This window comes from Chaetodon auriga, chromosome 14, assembly GCF_051107435.1.
Source record: "Chaetodon auriga isolate fChaAug3 chromosome 14, fChaAug3.hap1, whole genome shotgun sequence".
Lineage (NCBI taxonomy): Eukaryota > Metazoa > Chordata > Actinopteri > Chaetodontiformes > Chaetodontidae > Chaetodon > Chaetodon auriga.
Genome location: NC_135087.1, coordinates 12,438,291 through 12,456,753, shown reverse-complemented (window position 1 = coordinate 12,456,753; position 18,463 = coordinate 12,438,291). Strand labels below are relative to the sequence as shown.

General features: G+C 42.6%; 1 protein-coding gene across 2 annotated transcripts; it reads right to left on the bottom strand.

Moving 5' to 3' along the window:
* Nucleotides 1-385: 385 nt before the first annotated feature.
* On the bottom strand, nt 386-16,503 carry grhl1 (grainyhead-like transcription factor 1). Of its 2 annotated transcripts, none has more exons than XM_076749553.1 (16): nt 16,352-16,503; nt 13,949-14,138; nt 13,582-13,655; nt 12,675-12,808; nt 12,354-12,589; nt 11,681-11,763; nt 11,229-11,382; nt 10,993-11,104; nt 10,437-10,531; nt 7,989-8,232; nt 7,006-7,133; nt 5,236-5,264; nt 4,926-5,011; nt 2,623-2,708; nt 2,236-2,300; nt 386-1,726 (listed from the first exon to the last, which is right to left on the bottom strand). In XM_076749553.1, exons 1-16 carry the CDS (start codon nt 16,369-16,371, stop codon nt 1,612-1,614), a joined length of 1,851 nt encoding a protein of 616 aa, XP_076605668.1. In that variant the 5' UTR covers nt 16,372-16,503; the 3' UTR covers nt 386-1,611. The 2 variants fall into 2 exon arrangements, with proteins under 2 accessions (XP_076605668.1, XP_076605669.1); XM_076749554.1 differs by lacking the exon at nt 16,352-16,503 and adding an exon at nt 16,052-16,258.
* Between the last annotated feature and the right edge of the window lie 1,960 nt (nt 16,504-18,463).

The window sequence follows — 18,463 nt, the reverse complement described above, 5'->3', positions numbered from 1 at the left end:
GCTGATTGACATTACTGTCCCTAGAGAACAGGCTGCTTCAAAATCAATAAATCTGTGGCCAGGTTTCTGACAGAGCAGCCTCTCTGCACGTGTTTCCTGCCCACAGGGTGAGGGTTTGTGCCCAGACATCTGTTACCATGGACAGGAAACACTGGCACAGTTGATCCCTGCTACATCAACCACCGACAGACTTGCTACATATGACACCACTTCATACCCATAGATTACAGATCTCTTGCAAGGTGGAAAGCTTGTAATATCTCGGCTGGGTTTGAAAACAACATTATGAGAGAGCATGAGGAAGAAAAAGTCTCAGACAACAAACAGCAACTATATTGGAGAGCCTTTATTGGGCACCTTGTGCCTCAAATCCTTGACAAAAAAAACAAAAAACAAAAAATCAATTAAAAACATGTAAATAACTTTTTGTCCCATGACATGTAATGTTAGAATAACTTCATATAAAAAGGAAAAAAAAACATTATATTATTAGGAATAATAGAAATTTGGATATATATGGTAAAAAAAAAAATGACCCACATCCATTCTCTTAATAAATATATACACAATAAGTACTGAGATACAAAAGGATGGATCATATTGATCCTTTCTTTCAGTGGATATATACAACATTTCCATTTTAAAAAGTCCTTTTATCAGTTAGTATGTAATATATACTGTAGTTTTGACAATAGAGGAGAATTTTTCTTTCTGGATGTGTGTGAACCTAAACATCATATTGCACTTCCAGAGCAGCCTGCCTGGACTGAACTAGACATTCTTTGACCTATTTCATCCACATTCAGAAAACAACTCTACAGGAGAAGGGTAGCTGTGTCTTGGCATTGTTTTCAATATATTTAGTAACTATTTAACACTTACAAAGAGGCCATTATTTAAGTTGATCTGAGGGAAAAACATCTTTTAAGCCATTTCACTCACAAACTCTTATGCTAAAAAAAATACAACATTTACTGTACAATAATCTCCATTAATTGTATGATGGTTGAAGGAGGTTTTACACACTAAATACTGCCACGCTGTTCGCTATTAATACACTGAGCCACTGGGGCTCCATCAATAATTTGCCGTCTTCATTTTGTGTGCGAAATAACCAACTTTACAGGCTGTAATCATCAGTGCTATGGCTTTAGGAAGGGAGCTGTTTCTCCTCATAAATGCAAACATATGAGAAACACTGCTGCTTGCATAGCATGAGGTATAGCAGTACCACAAACACTGCACAATGTACAAAAGTAGGCACTAATATTTGAGGTGCAACTTACTCAATACAAGATAAAGGTATCATAACAATCAAACCTGACCTCACTTGTTGATTCCTGTGCACAAAAAGGCTTTAAACTACCTGAATCAAAATGTATGACTTACATATCTAATTAACATCGTGGTGTATTAAGAGCTATGGCTTTTTCAATACCTCTTGTGGGACTTTTAAAATCTATTAATACAGCACAAAGACAACATGATTTACATTTCACATCAAGTCCATAATGGCTGCATAGCTAGACGTGTAAACCGCTGCTCCTGACGGCTCCATTTGGTTCACCCTCCATCCTGCTGCTCTGGGTGATGTCATCTCCTCCCGCCCAATCAGATTTCAGTGAGGGTGAGTTTGTACATGCCGCCCATCTCCTCCATGGTGATCTGGAAGGTGTCTTCGTTGGAGTAGTGTTTGATGATGTTGTCATCCATGTGGACTAGAATCCTGTTATAAGACGGATATGTTTATTATAGGACAGATCTATAATAATATGTTTACTTCATTCTCATGCAAAAACGCTAAAGGATAAAATCTCTTCTTAATTTGGACACAAGTTGATTAAATAAGTAAAGGGTGGTATCAATCTTCTCATCTAATTTTAGGCAAGAAATGAGCATATTTCCCAAAATATTAAACATTCCATTTGAGATTTATTGTATTGCAGCAAGATTTCGCTCAAGACCTTGAATTTATCTTCAATATACAAATGCAATCACTGAGGCCTATCAGCCTGTATGGGTCTGTTCCTGCAGCTGATGATTGACTTATGTGCGTCACAGTGGCAGCTAGTTTGATCGCTAATGCTCAATTAACGCTTAAATTTCCAACTACATGCCAATTCATCAGCAGGATGAGGACAACCACCTGAGGTGAAAGTAATAAATAGAATATAATCTATTGATCTGGTTATTCGCTAACGTCGGGTTTGGTGCTTCACAGATACTCATACTCACCCTTTCTTGCACTTCTTGTAGACTTTTCCAACTTTTTCCAAAGGTAATTCATACTTCTCTGAAATCTGGTTGAGAAAAAACAAATCAGAGTTACATTATTAGCTTTTACAGACACCTGGTTCACCTGTTACAGCTCATCATCTCTGCTGTTGTTTCTCCAGCAATTACTGCACATCATCCTTGTACTCTGTCTGTCTTTGGACCCTAAATTAACCAATCACCTGCCTCTTTCTGTTCTTCTATTACTCTCTGCATCATTTTCCTTCTTTCTCCCCCAGATGCCTACACATCCTCTTTTCCACAGCTTTTGATCCCATTCCACAGCCAATATGAAACATGAAGCACAATACTAGCCGTTATCAGTCCAGTGAACAGAAAACAACTTACAGCTTCCACCAGGCCTTTCAGCGTGGGATTCTTCAGCATGAGTGCATCAAACACCTCCTCTGTCTCCTTGCGCACATACAGCAGGACTGCGTGGTGAGAAGAGAAAGAGGAGACGGGAAGGCGTTAAAGCAAAGCACGTATGTTAATGGACTGGACAGAAATACCCAAAAGTCCCTCACAAGCCTATAAGAGTGTATTTGGGTCAGGATGGTTTGCTTCGCATATGCAGGTTTGTGTCTTTACGGCATCATACACATGCACACATGTGTTTAATCCATTAGTACGACTGCAGATATAACGTATAACTCTGCAGGCAATTTTAATAAAATGCTCCTCCTGCCAGACTGCATCTGCTCTCATCCAGACTCATAGAGGTGGCACTGGGCCCAGACAAAACACACTCATCTTACATTGTCGTAAAGAGACACACATACAAATGGAAGGACGGACCCACCTCTCATTCACTATACTCGGTCTTCTCAAAATAGATCACGGTCTAAATAGATTTTCTCGTATTGTTTTCCAACGTCTTGCAGGAACCTGTTGCAGGAACTTCGATATAAACACAAGAAATACTCCTTCTGTTTTCAAGAAAGCTTCTATTTTAAGAAGTAGCTATGTGCAGAGGAGTTTTCACTTGTTTACATCATCTGTACAAGGAGCAGGACCAAACAGAGTGCTGTCAGGATGATGTGGTTTTGTAGGTCAACCCGGAAGTTATCTTGCCCTCTTGACAAAAAGCCAATGGGACGTTTCCACTGGAGTCTGGATTGCTGCACAAAATAAGCTTGTAATGGGTAATCTTGGTGTTATCGAGCATCTTTGCTAACGAGTTGATAAGTTTCTGTGTTTGCCGTCATGAATGTCCCCAATAACCTCTGTCGCCTCATTTAGCCACTTGTTATAGCCTTTGCTTACTGATGTATTTTAGGTGATAGAACAGAACATGAAAATCTCTTAAGCTTGTGTCAACCACTTTATTCCAGGCATCTGACCAAATACCTATTCTAAAAACTCACCGACTTTGAGTTAAGGGGAGAGGAAGCACAACGATGCTCACTCATTTCTGAATTTTAAGACTCATTAACGCAGCACTCTATAAGGAGACGTCAGACAGTACAGTATGGTACTCGTCTATATGGTGGTGTTTGGTTACAAGACGCCTCAGTTCATGTATACAGCCACAGTTTTGCTTCGCTCATTGTGGTCTGGAGCTACAATGGATAACACGGACAGACGTCATTTGAAGGAGGCCCTTCAGGACATGATGGGCAGTTCTCTCTGTCAGACGTCAGCACGATCCCGTCCAAACCATCACAAGGCTGCCAATTGTCTAACTGGAAAAATCCCGACAGCTGTTGTGAAAAGATTTTGAAAAGTCACCTCAAGCTTTAACTGAACTGAGTTTGGGGTAAATTTCAGGTAACACAGTGACCTTGCTGTTTGCTGAATCTTGCTTCATTTTTAATTTATAACACCTGTTTCAAAGAGCTTCAAGCTACAGCATCATTAAAAACAGGAGATCCCATCTTGTTTGGCTTGAGACCAGTTAAAATGTAGCCATGTGTACTTGTGACCTCTCATCACAACAACAACAACCTTATGCTGTGACAAGATGTGAGCAGTTCAGTGAGCCAAAGAGTGATTTCACCCACTGAAACTTTTAGAGGCCTGATGAGGCGAAAGTATCCAGTATTTCACAAATAAGGAACTGTTTGACAAAACCTGAAAAAAAAAATGGACGTTATTTTGTGTAACAGGAGTATCTGGTGGAGAAACCTCTGAGACTTCACTGCAGGTGCATTCAAGCACAATCTGTGTGAAACTGGTGTTAAAATGTCAAGGTAAAGTCCAACTCTTTAAAAGTTTCCCCTTCTGGCTATAATGCATCTTAAAGCACTTATTTACATATTTTAGTATTGAAAAAAGCAAGCTGTAGGCCCGTGAATAGGATGTAGGGCAAAGGGCACAGGCTTGTTTGCATGTGTGCACGTAGTGATCGCTGGTATTTTGTTGGGTCAGTGGAGGCCTCGGGCACGTGTGTGTTTTGAAAGACCTGGAATAATCACATGGCCCAGATAGAGAGAGAGTGTGTATGTGTGGGTGTCTGTGGGGTGGTCTTCAGGGGCCGATCACAGCAAACATACACTCATGCACATGCATGTGTGCACACATGTATGTGTACACACTGATTCATTGCCTGAGAACAGCATCACTCAAAGACCCCTGATCAGCATGTGAACAGTCAAAGCATCACACAACCGCAACACACACACACACACACACACACACACATGTGCTACCTTTCTTTGGTTCCTCCTCTCTCGCCATCTTGTTTGGGGGGGGAACGAATTCATCATCACTGAAGGGTAATCTCTTCATGCCCGAGCTGCAGTTGACACACACACACACACACAAATCACTGCTTAAATGCTCTTAACAACCAGCTAACAGGCTATAAAATACACACGAGGACAAAGCCCACAGGCATTTCCTAGAAACAACAACCTTGTATGGTTTTTTACTGTGAAAGTGCCAAAGGTTGTTTCAGTTCAGAGCTACTAAATGGAAAGAGTGAAGAGAGCAAGTGTGAAATCAGGACATCCAGCTCACCTGTCCTCTCCATCTTCTGTCGGGAAAGGCTGCAGAGGAAACAGAAGTGGAGAAATTAAACCATCACTGAGTTTATGTTAAATAGCTAATAGCATCAGGTACATTGAGCACCCAATATTTATGACAATAACCTACATGAAATATGATTTTAATGTAATTTTCCTGTGATGAAAGTGCATGTTACAAATGTGCAACTTGTGCAACTGCTGCAGTTCTAATCTAAATCAACCAGGTCAAAGGAAAAGTCAATAACCCTGTCCAGAAGGTTTCCAGTGTTGACCCTTTTATTCTTCCTTTATCACTGAGAAATGAGCCTGGTCAACAGAAACCAGCCACTTAGCTGTCGAGTTTCATATGTGGAGCAAAGATTGTACAGTTAGGTCACCGAATCATTTTCAGGGGTCACAAAGTCAGTTATATAACAGGAAAAATGGGTTTTTGAGATTTGACATATGGATCTGATTGATCGTTTTTTCCTCCAATAAGAAGTCGTTTGTGACCTAAATAGTACAAAACAATAATAAGCCTCTTGGTCCTAACTTTAGCTGTGTTACTCTGCATATCAGTTGCCAAACAAGGTTTTATTTCTACAGCACCTTTCAAAGACAGGTGGACATACAGTTATGGTGCAGTGGCACTGCAGTAATACGTTGTAAGTTGCTCTGTGGATGCTGTGTTTGCTCACACAGTAAATAACAGAGCGTATGAAACCTTTCAACCAATTACTCATTTTAAATAATTCATGGGATCAATCCAAAATATCTTGTTTTTCTAATTCTTGGAATGCTGGGGTTTTTTGAACCCCGTGACTGATCGCAGGCGTTCCTGTCGATAGAATTCTATTCTGAGCTGGTAGGTAAAACCCAGAGTTTATCAGGAACTGATAGCACTTCAGTCAGGTTCAATGTCATCTGCAGCACCAAAAATAACCGCCTGTCCCTCCCTCAGCTTCGTTGGTAGCAAAGCAAACTTAGTGAGAGTGAGACAAAGGGACAAAGAGCACTTTTTGACACTTGCACAAATAATTTGACCAGCAGGGGTCACTCAAAATTCAAGTGTCATTTCTCACTGCTTTTTCCTGCAGAATCATTTTTCTCGTGTCACAGAGAACATGAAAAGTGCCCGAAAAGCAGAAATGACTGAATAAACTGTTGTCAGGTGTGCACGCACACACACCTCTGTACGTGTCATGTGACATGTTGGTCCTGACTGGAAGATGCAAAGCTCAGAGTTCAGTCACCTTGAAGAGGTCTGCTGCAAACCAACTCTGATAAAAACCTGACAAACTGCATGCATGCTTCAAGTGGGCTGTTAAACGTCTGGCACATAAAGCATCTACACATCATTAACAAGACTGCGGTCCTCTCTCTGTCTCTAAATCTGCCTCTTTATGTTCCTCGGACCATACGAACAAATTAAAGTGGCAGCACAAGTACTATTTTTTGAGCCACCCCGGTTTGTTTTGAGTCACTGGTAAATGATTCATCCTGTGAGTAAGCAGTCTGAAATACAGCCATCAGTATGTAGGACTCCTATCAGAGCTGGAAACTAGAACTCAGTGTTCCTGCCAACTAAGCATGCAGGTCACCTCAACCCAGCTGGCTGACGAGTGGGTGGAAGCTGAAATCAACAAACTGTTTATGGACCACCTAAGATGCCACAAAGGGTACATAAATGCAGCAAAAACAATGTTCATGGTCAGAAAAGACATACGAGACACGCTGTCCTAAACAATAGCGGTGGGTATTTAGAGTTTTGGGTCTCACTCACATGGCGCTGGAAGGAAGAGAAGTGAATGTCAGGGATGAAGAGGACCGGCTGGGTCTCGAAGTCGGTCATCATCTTGAAGATGGTCACGTCGTTGCGTTTCTGGAGGATGGGTACTTTGACATCCACAACTGGGTGGAAAAAGACACAGCAGGGAGCAGTTTAATGAGCAGGACATCTTCAAAGTCTTTAAACCTGCGCTAAGGCATTTTTATGGCCACTTAGGGGAAGCGAAACAGGCGGTAAACACAACATTGACTGATTATCACCATATAAAGTTGTCACAGCAAACATGTTAGCAAGACGTTGCCTATTTATACATCCAGCAAACACTGATCAACATTAGCTTTTATTTAGAGTCACATTTCTGGGCACCTAGCAAATGCAAGTCCACTATTCACTCTATTTTTAGCTCTGTTTTGGTTTCAAGTAACTCCTGAGAGAAATATCTGGCTCTTTAGCAGCTAAATGCTCTGTTAGAAATGCTAACTTTGCTGTTTGGTGCTGGGCAGATATCTTAGGGTTCTAATTTGACTGGAAATAAGGTTGATGTTGACAACGGTGATGTGAGTAAACCATAAAGTCGTGGGCAACGAAACCAGAATGGTGAGCTAAAACACTCCACGGCTCCATGAGAGGGGAGGATATTTCTGTGTGGGTGCCTCACTGTGAGCGTCCACTTTCATATTGCACATTGATTTGATTTAATAATGCAAAAAATATTGATTAGTGTAGTTTTAAGACAAAAAAAAAGACCATTATATAACTCTGATGTAGGTGTTTTAGGGTGCGATGGAGGCCGGGGGAGGAATTAAATTTTCCACAGTGTTGTCGTTTCTCAGCGTAGTTGACTTTGTTTTGTTATGAAGTGTAGCAGATTGTACTATACACTAATACACTTAAACTCCGGGATTAGCTACAGCAAGTACAGCCGTTTCAGCCCCTGCTGGTGCATGTTACACAAGGTGAAGAGCTGAGTGACTCACAGGCCAGGCCAGGGTTGAGCTCGGCCACCTTCCCTTTCCGGCGGGACTGCTTCCTCTCCTCGTCTCGGATCTTCCTCTCAGCTCCCTTGTCACAGAAGACTTTGATCTGGCAGTAGGCGCGGTGGATGGGCTTGTTGCTGCGGTTGTTGTAGCTGTAGGTGTCGATCTGCAGGTTCAGAGGAAGACCCTTCACGCCCTTCTGAGAGGAGAAGTCTGTGCTCAGACAGTTGACGGAGATGAAGATCTGTGGGCGGGAGGATGGAGGGAGAAGACAGGACAAATGAAACAAAGACGATGGAAACAGTTGTGCTCAAAGCAAACAGAAAGTGCCCAACTTTCCCTGTATAAAGCTGGAGAAATGAAACATAAAAACAAGCTTTGTCCATTGCAGTTAAGAGTTACTTCAGTGATAATCTCACTTTTTAAATGCTGTTTTTAAATCATTAAGAAACTCAGTTGTCAGTTTGCATCACTGTGAAACACTGAAGGCCTTCCTGCAGCACGCGCCTCTTTCAGTGTTCTTTGCTGCCCTCTATTGGTCACATCTAGTAATCACAGGCTCCTTTGTCCCCGTGGTGCTTGTATTGAAAACAGGTAATAATTGTGTCAACAAAACACACGATAATAACAGAGCATTTGGAAACACCTAATAGAGAGTATCCAGGGGGCAAAGCAGCAGATTTCACTGATATTATAAATGTAATTTAAAAGCCAAAAGAAAAGGAACTGTGTGAATGTGTCTGTGCTTTGAGGTGATGCACAAATTCAGTGTGAAAGACCCTCTGGAGTCTGCACTAAGCAGGTTTTATTTCTAGTTTCATAACTTTATCTATATATCATGCAGAGGCAAGCTGAGAAAAGCAGTTAAAATTGCTGATGTGGGGCTTTCACACACCATCTCACGTGGTTGGGAATGAGGAGCTGAAGTTGGGATAAAATCTCATGTAAACAGGTTATATTGTAGTTGCATTACATTTTCTGCTGTATTTGTGCATAAATATTGAAATAATGTTTACAACCTCAAAGAGTTTGACTATTTGTACATTTTTAAAGGTGCCAAAAGTGTCTTCTCTTGTATTCTGGGTTGCTGGCAGCTTTATACTTTGTTCAAATGGCAAAATGATAAGTCAGGAAAAAAAAACATACTGCAGATAAGTTGAAAAGACAGTTGAAAATGTGCTACACAAACAGGAACCATCAAAGGAAAATCATTGTCGGTGAAAGACGTTTTAATTAAATTGCCTCAGAGCAGGCAAACATAAGGGATGGGCTGCCTTTTGCAAATACACTGCAAATACATATACGCTGCAGAGCAATCACCCCGGGGGTGAGCCACACATACGTGCTCACACCTGCTCACACGCACATATACACACACACACATCTTCATCTGTCAATAAACAGATCGATGAGATCAATCATCACCGATGATTGATGAGATGCTCAAACAACCTGGCAGGGCGTTGCTTCCAAAAATACACACACAGTGAAGTCATGAACACACACAAGGATGAACATCCTATGGACACAGGCCTCGAGTCATGTGACAGTTAGACCCACATCCTGGTGTGTGTGCTTGTGTGTGTGAGTGTGTGTGTGTGTGTGTGTGTGTGTGTGTGTGTGTGTGTGCGCAAAAGAGAAGTTTGTGCATCTGACTTTCTTCACGCTAAGCGTAGCCTACAGAGAGAGAGAGACGCCGGAGTTGAGCCGAGGTGCCATGTTGTCTCTTCGTGTGTTTGTCAGCCCGTCAGTCATCTGGATCATCGCCAGACAGCGACATGAGGGTCAACAACAAACACAAATATCACGACTGGAAGACAGGAGTGGAGCTCCTCCTTTCTGTCACCTCCCCTACTTGTCGAACAGGATTTTAATTTATTAACTGTCCAGTCTGGTCCTCGTCCCCCTCCTGCTGAGTTTCCTCATTCCTGAACTCTTTGTCTGGTGTGCAGAAATGCCTTAACAAGCAGCATCACAATAGGGGTGACAGGCTGGTTGGACCAGTCAAGAATGTATATGCACAGGGGAGGAAGAGTCACACACACACGTTTCCATGCCTCTACGCAACAAGACTACACACACGAGAGGAGGTGACGGCATCCTCGCTCGTCTATTTAAGCACCAATTTTCTCTAACGACTGTTTTGGGGGATCACAATGAACAAAGTGGATGCTGATCACTGACAAAGGGGTGTCAACACCTGAGACCTTCATTCTGGTCTGTAGCAAAAACCACACGGCACCTCCAAGAAGGAGGAGTCGTCTATTTTTGGCTTAAGCGTGTTGATGTGAAAAGTTCAAGGCTCATATTAAGAGTTCAAGACAAGGAAGTGTATGGAAACCTCAGATCAGCAGTGATCCTGTGGGCCAAACACTGCACTAACGGCAGCTTTCGTACAAGCACGTCTAATTATGTGTGTGTGTGTAGGTGTTTCTTGTAATGTCTTACTTTGGCCTCCTCATTGGTGTCCCAGGTGAAGGAGATGGCGTTGTAGGAAATCTCCTCGATGTTGCCAATGGTGTTGAAGCTCTCCTTGTAGTCAGCTGTGACAACAAACAAGAGTTTAGTCGGTAATGTAGTAGTAATAAGGCAAACCAGGCTAGTGTAAAGAGCCACATATGTGCAATTAGACTGCAACACTCAACACTCAAGAAAAACTTTATTTTTATTCACTAATCACTAATTCACTAAAAATTCACTAATTCACCATTCATTAAGTCACTGTGTGACACACTGTGTTTTTTAGAGGCTGCACAACAACACGCCTTTCCCTGTCCGTTACTGCTAAGCTACCCTTTCAACCAGCCACTTAACTGTGCAGACACAGGAGGATTAATCAACCCAATCCATCATAAAGCCGGCATGAATCATTGGAGCTTTAAAATCAACCTCCATCTGCATCATGCAGTGTCTCAAACACACACTTTATTTGACCTTTAAATGCATCACTCCCATATATTCTTTTTAATGCAACTGACTGTTAAAAAAATGAAAGACTTCTTACCAATGTCCAGACACCTCTGCTTGGCAGTGTGCTGCCTGGAGTGCCAGTACTTCCAGTGTTTCAGCTGATCGTCTCTGCACTTCTCCTCTCCGAACACCACCATCACCACGCTCTGGCAACGCATTAACACACACAACGACAACTTCACATGCTGTAGTGGTATTCAACATGTGGTTACTGTCAATAAATCCTAAACTGTTGCTTGTTTCAGGTTTCTTTCTGTGCCTCTCTCTTACCCTGACTTTGGTGATGGGCTGCTGCACGCCTTTGTTGTCAATCTCCCTGAGGGTGATTGGGTAAAACTGGCCCTTGTTGAGATATGTCATCGTGCCGTCACCTGTCTTCTGACGCAGAGACTTGGACGCCTCAAGGGTGTACTCGAAATTATTCCTAAAATACGGTGAGATGGTGGCAAAATTAAGCAACAACTGGACAACAATGCAATAACACCATTCAAAAACTTGCATTATTTGGTGCCCTTCAGTTCGCCACCGCAGCTAAATCATGACCTAAAATCAGTGTGTTGTCAGATAACACCTGTGTGTGTGTGCAGGCTCTTGTCTTTCACACAGAGGGGGAGTCTGGTGTCTCCCCTGTGACTGCGATGAATGAGGCCATTCTGCAGCGTTGTGTCAAAAGCTGAATGGTGGTGGAAGTCTGGAGGTGGGCCGGCGGCCGCACGACTTACCCCGGCACGGTGTCAAACTGAGGGTACTCGTCAGGCGTCATGGAGGACATGCGTAACTGGAGATCCCCCGGGAAGGAAAACACCTGCAGCACACAAAGAAGACAGATAACGTGTGAAGTGAGGAGCAGCAAAAAGAGGATATTAAACAGCTTCTTTGCTTTTAGATGATTTATATCCTATAATTCACCAGAGGAATTATTTCATGCCCTGTTTTTTCTCTCTCTTCTTCCCCGACTTTGTGTGGATTTTATTAATTTGTTCTTCCCCGTCATCCTCAATTTCTTTGAGTTCAAATGGCTCTTCCATCATGTTGTTCCTGCCCACCCCCCTCCTGTACAGGGGTTTTGTTGGGTTACTCTTTTCTAAAGTAATTCCCCTCCAGGTTAAATAGAGAGAAAGGATGGAGAAAGGGCTTTGGCTATTGTAGGAGAACAGTACAGCACTTTATTGTGTTGGTGAGACAATGGCATAATAACACACTGGCCGCTATTTTGGCATGTTCAAATAAAACCAGGGAAGGCTGAGCCCACCGCTGGCTCCATGGGATCAGGTGAATATCCTATTGTCTGATGGGAGAGATCTGAGAGGAGAGGAAAGTGGAGGAGAGGAGGAGGGGGGCGGCTGTAGGGAGAGCATTAGCGGGGTTTAGAAAGAGGGGGATCGAAACACACACCTCCTGGGAACCATCCTTGAAACTCTCAGAGAAGGTGGAGTCGGGGGGCGTGCGGGACTGGGTGCTGGGGCTGAACTGGACCCCGCTGTGGTTGAGCTGGCGCTCAAAGACGCCCACATGGCTTTCGGTTTCACCGCAGTTGTTTGGGATGGTCACTGAGAAGCCGTGGCTGGGCACCTCCGTCTTGATGGGCGGGTAGTTTGGCCCGGTGGCGATGGAAACTGTGACGGTCGTGTCTGAAAGGAAAATCAGAAAACTGATGATCGGGTTTTTGGTTTTTCAGTGGCTCTCCTTTGCTTGTGTTAGTGAAGGTGAACAGACCTGGTGAGGGGAACTGGTTCCTCTTGTCCTGGGCCAGCTGAAGAATATTGAAGGGCCCCTTGAGGACCTGGATCCTGTTCTCCATGCCGGCTTCCTGAAGTGGAACTATGGGGTGTCCGGCCTGGATCTGGTGTCTGGAACAAAGAGAAAAAGCACATACATTGGATTTAAAGTGTGACTGTTTCCGTAAAAATCATCATAATTACGATGATGTTCATCTAGTATGAAGCTCTACTGTCTCTCAGGAGTCACAACTAACCTGACATGAGTACATATACTGTAAATACTCCACTACCATTAGGATTCTATATTTTCACTCATATTTTGACTTATTTTCAGTCGTTATTTTAATAGTTTTAAGTTTTGTCTGTATATGTGTTCATGTGCTTTGTGTTTTTTGTTATGTTTTGTGTTTCACTGCTGCGCAACCAGTTGCCCTTTGGGGACAGGTAAAGTGATTGATTAATTTCTTTTAGATAACCAATACGTACACACTAATCTTGGATTCAGGTACACACCATTTGAAAGGAATTAAACAGCTCTCAAGCTCGCTCTCTTTTGAGGCTTTAAAGCTTTATCTTGAACTTTTATGACACTTATAACTGTTTGTATTCACTATTTTGTGTCACTTGGTTTTATGACTGATTACCTCATAAGATAAAGTCAGTATGTCCGTGAGAAACTTGTGTTATTACTCCAAGTGAAGAACAAATCTATTGGGTTAGACGCTAAAAACAAGGCTTTTTGGCCTTTTGTATGCTGCGTTCAGATCTTGTACACCCACGAAATTCAGAGAGAGAGAGAGAATTCAGAGCTCGAGCCTCTCCATTGCCTTCATGCTGTGGTTCCCCTCTGCTGGGCTTTTATTTTTAAAGCGGGGTGGCATTAGGTGAGGGCTGCTGCTTACCTTTTGTTAGGATCCACATCACAGACCAGTGCTTCGGGCTTGCTCTGAGGTATTGTTCTCTTTTCCCTGGGCACCTGTACGGGAGTGTAAACACAGCCGCTCAGCGTCTGACCACATCACATCCAACAACCAGGGTCATCCTGCTGTCTGTATATGCAGCTAGATCAGTTACATGACCGAGGCTCTGCTTTGCAGATGTTCTTTAATGGTCGTATGTCAGCATGGACAATGATCATATAGGTAAAACCTGAAAGGATTTGGTAACTAATCCCCTGAAATGAGATTCTGCATGTTTGATTTAAGCCCTCGGAAAGTTGCAGACCTTTTTTCCTGCGTGCTCACATGATTTCTGAGTTTTTCCTGATACCTTGTAGTAGTCGTAGAGCAGGCCAAGAGCTGCAGCGCTGTCCTCGTCTCCATTTATGCTCATCATGGCCTTGGTGGCAGCTGTCAGCGGGTTCTCCAGAAATGATTTCCAAGCTTCGTCTTCTGTGGTGAAGGAGCGACGCTGGCCGCCATAACCCGGCTCGTTCTGGAGAACCAGGACCGCACGCTTACTGTGGGAAGACAAGACTTTCATAAGTGACTGTGTACCAACCAGTTATTCAGATGTTAGCGCTTTTTTGAACCTGTTTATCAGCACTTTTCAAATAAAGTCAGCTGATTAAGGCTTGACTTCAAATATACTGTTTGAACACAACCCATATACATTTAAAAGAGTGGATACAGACTCTAGGATTAGCAGACCTCTCCTCGCTGACTTCACACAAGTTCACAAAACCGAGGCCTTCAATCTCGGCCTCGTTCAAAAGAGACAAACAGGTTACGAGAGCGAGAGATCCACCATGGAGATGCTCTCTATCTGTGAGACCAGTTGTTCAGGCTTTCCGCTGATTACGCAACAAATCTCAGCCATCGAACCACCGAGGAGAAAAAGATGCTCTACAGGCTCGGCCAGTGTGATGACTCTGGTTCGGGGATCACTCATTGGCTGAGAAGGTGACCGCAAGTGACGCATCTGACCAAGCTACATTCCTGTGTTTGATAAGCGTCATGCTACTGTTTTCATAAGAGAACCTGTTTGTGAAAAATAGGTTCTTGCGCGCAGTCATCACCTGACTCTTTCTCCTTCCTCTTCTATCTCGTGAGGCCTTCAGAGTCACAGCTTTACAAACAGGACTGAGCTGGACCAATAAGAACACACCAGCTTGTATTTTCATGTGTCTCACCTACTTGTTGTCGTCTAAATGTCACCGAACACAGATAAACGCCTTAAATTTAAAAAGAAATGAAAGTACAACATATTGAACATTTAAACAGTGAACGTGCCTATTTACAGTAAATCTGAATATTTCCTCGTCTCGTTTCTTAGACGTGTTACGCCTTGACTAGAAAAAAGTAGAGTCAAGCTCTTGTTATTAAAGTTTCATGTAGCTCATTAGCTTTCCCCGTCAAACTTTGGAAACTACACACCCCTACCACACGTCTTCAATCATCCTGCCACCAAATCCATCTGCTGATTTTCTGCCACAACAAAGCAATTATGACAAAGTGTAAACGGACTGGTTCAGTTTCCACGTTGAGTATCTACAACAAATACAGCTTTTTTCCCCTCAATGGTCAAAGCAAAGTGATAATTAGTAATCCTATATCTAATTGTGCTGTTCATAAAAGGCAACCTGATAAGATCCTTTATTTGCCAGCCATAACACTCTGAGGAAATGTAATCCATTACTAAAACAACAGCAAAAAGAGTTGGTTTTTCAGAGATTAAAATTAGATTTCACTTGTAGGGAATAAATCATTTGCAGCATGGATCCACAGACGTGTCACTTTTTAATGCACTATATAAGGAAAAATAAAATAAAATAAACATTTTCTCTCAGAGAAGCAAGCATTCAGTCTTTCATTTCTGACATAAAACATTTGAGCTGTTTAAGCAAAAAAATATAACCTCATATAGCCCTGTGCTTGCTTACATTGTCTGTGTAAGTAGAAGGGCCAACGCCTAGGTGTACAATTTCACTCCCCTCAAATGTCTCCTTGTCGTTTGCCCTCAAAAACATACAGAATATAGGCTGAGCACTTCCAGCAGCATGAAAAACACTCATCTTTATTTTACAGCTTTCAGTGAAGCTGCGGATCAAAACCCTCAGTCGGACATAAAAGCCATCAGCGGAGGCAGCCTCCTCCAGCTGACAGCTCCCCGCCGAGCTCCGTGTTTATTCCTGAGCAAACATCATTAAGAATAACCCGCAGAACTGTTGGAGCTTAAAGCAAAATCAAACACTAAACCGCCCCATCGCCATCACGGGACAGTTTTTTATTCTAACAGGCGCCTCGGCTCGCACGACAGGTGGAGATACACCTGTACAGGCTGGAACATGACAGGTGAACTGAGCGGAGTCACACCATGGGAAACTATGTGATCCACGTTCCCGCCTGGCAGCCAGTCTCAGAGTAAACTTACCCTTAAAAAAGAAGCCATAATGATCCTAAGATAATGCTGCAAATGCTAGACAAATATCTGAGGGTTTTTTTTTTCTTTTTCTTTTCGTTTTTTTCTTGTTAAATATCAGGCAGCAGCTGCAGGTCAGAGGTGGACCACAGTGGACTTTTATGGATCCGTCTTTGCCATGAACTCAAAAAGAGAAAAAAGATGCAAAAATAGTGTGAAAATCCACAAAATATTTAGAGTCGCTATTACAAGCTTATAGAGTAAACCTGCCCCCGTTGTGTAGGCTAAAGGTGGAGAGTCAGGGCAACTTACTTGTCATGCTCCTGTGACATCTCGGTCGGTCGAACTGGACTTTCTAGTTGGTACTGAAAATCCGATCCGTCTTCTTTATCGTGGTGGAAACCTGCGCCGCTAACGCTGGATGAGGGCCGCGGCAACAAACAAGGTGTCCCCTACTGAGAGAACGGGTTTTGTCGGCTTTTCTCGCTTTTTGGGGGCAATGCTGAGAAACTAAGGCCGGTTTTACCTGTGACAGGACCGCGGATTGGATTACAGGTGGACGGCAGGGGCGGGGCCACGCTGTCAATTACCCTCTTGGAGGTTGTGATTGGCTCACCTGGTGGCTGTGGAGGGACTCATGTTGAACCAGTGGAAGAACAGGGTTTAACAGCTGTGATTTTATCATGTTGGGTTTGTTATTGTGGCAAAAATGGATATGTAGATATGTAATTCTTTGGAAAAAAAAAAAAAAAGGGGGGGGGGGGGGTAAAAAGCTGATAAGAGAATAGAAAGGATAAAACACAGAAGGATAAAAAAAAAAGAAAATAAGGATGCACCAGGATAGCAAATGAATCAGAACTAATGGATTTACACAGTCCAGCATTTCTGGGGCTAATTTTAGGACTGGAGGAGTAACATAGACTTTTTTTTTGTACTTGGCCAGTAATATGTTAAATAACAATACTCTGTGTTCAGTAATATGTATGTATGGACAGATGACCTCCCTCCAATGAGAAACAAATTGAAAAGACTCACAGGTATCTTCAGATATCAAGTCCTGATCTAATGACGGTGTTTTCTTTTCCCATATGTAGAATCTGTGAAGTCATTGAAATCATTTTTATCTAATGTGACTCGAGGCCAAAACACCAAAATGACTCAGTTTGTATTGGCATGGACAAAAGCTGTTTGGGCTCTGTCTTAAAACACTCATCAGATGCCCACTGAAACTGGTTTTACTCGCTGTCATCGTCCCTCCCGTTCATACTGGCCATTATGAAATGCCTTTCTGACATGATTCCAGTGTAAAATATAAGAAACAAAATCCTCAGTCTGGCTTCTGTGCAGCATAAACGGACTGTAAATTTAATCTAAAGCTAAAATGAGCTCTCTGCAGGTTGACTTATGGAGAAATCAAGTGACTGTCTTCCACAGTTACAGTCGTTTGGACCCATCCTATCATGTGGATTTGCTAAGTGATGGCTGAAACTCAATCTGCTTGAAAAGGTCAGTATCGGCACTGATATCAAACTCTGAAGCTTTGTGCTGATAAACAGTGACTTTATATACTGTGAGCTCACCGCAGGAAAATGGATATCTAAACATTTGACAACTGGGAAAACTAAATCCAACGATGGAGATCCTGTGATATGGCTGAAAGCTCCACCGCAGGGAGAACTGTCCACTAAATGGACCTTGCAATGATTTCTGAACAACTAATTAGCAGTCTCAAAATAGATGTCTCTTCTTTTTTTGTGTGAGATTCATCAACAATCAATTATGTTGTACTGCAAAGGAGTTGAATCTGTCCTTTTACATCTTTGAGCTTTCTGTGAGCCTGGAAATGTGGGAAAACCAGTTTCAGCAAATCAAATAATAAAATGAAGTCAAATAGATTAAAATGTAAAAGTAGGTAAACTGATCCCTGGAAGACACCAAGAGACCGATCCCTAAATTCTTGTTTCAGACGACCACTCATGTACAGAAGCTGTGACGTAACATGTTTCTTCATATGTTTTGTTTTCAATGTAGCTCAGCCGACAGTAAACCTTTGTCAAACGTTAGGAAGAAATACACCCACCTGTGTCACTGTTACCGGATGATGACACAGAGAGCTGTTTACATTCTCCTAGAGGACAGATTACCATCAGCCTGCACAGCTGCAGGTGAGAAGCAGGCAAATTCAGCCCTGCAACCTCCAGAAACATCACAAGTGTGCAAATGAAATGATGAATTAGCATGCCAACCAAATCGGTTGTGGTGGTACTCTTAACGGTTAACCATCAGCTAAATAGCGTGAAACAGGAACAAATTACTGGCCATAAAATGAGGCGTTTTTCTGTGGAAGTCTGCCACGGAGAGTTAAAGCAATCAGCAATATGCTGTATTTGAATGGCCTCTGCTGTTTCTAATCCTCTACAACAC

Bases quoted from the DNA above. Each gene is read 5' to 3' on its own strand.
- grhl1 (XM_076749553.1), bottom strand. From the start codon at position 16,371: ATGTCACAGGAGCATGACAA. The intron at 12,809-13,581 runs GTAAGCAGCAGC...TCTTTGTTCCAG, and splicing joins GATGTGGATCCTAACAAAAG to ACACCAGATCCAGGCCGGAC. The intron at 2,709-4,925 runs GTAGCACATGTG...CTCACCACGCAG, and splicing joins AGAGGAGGAACCAAAGAAAG to TCCTGCTGTATGTGCGCAAG.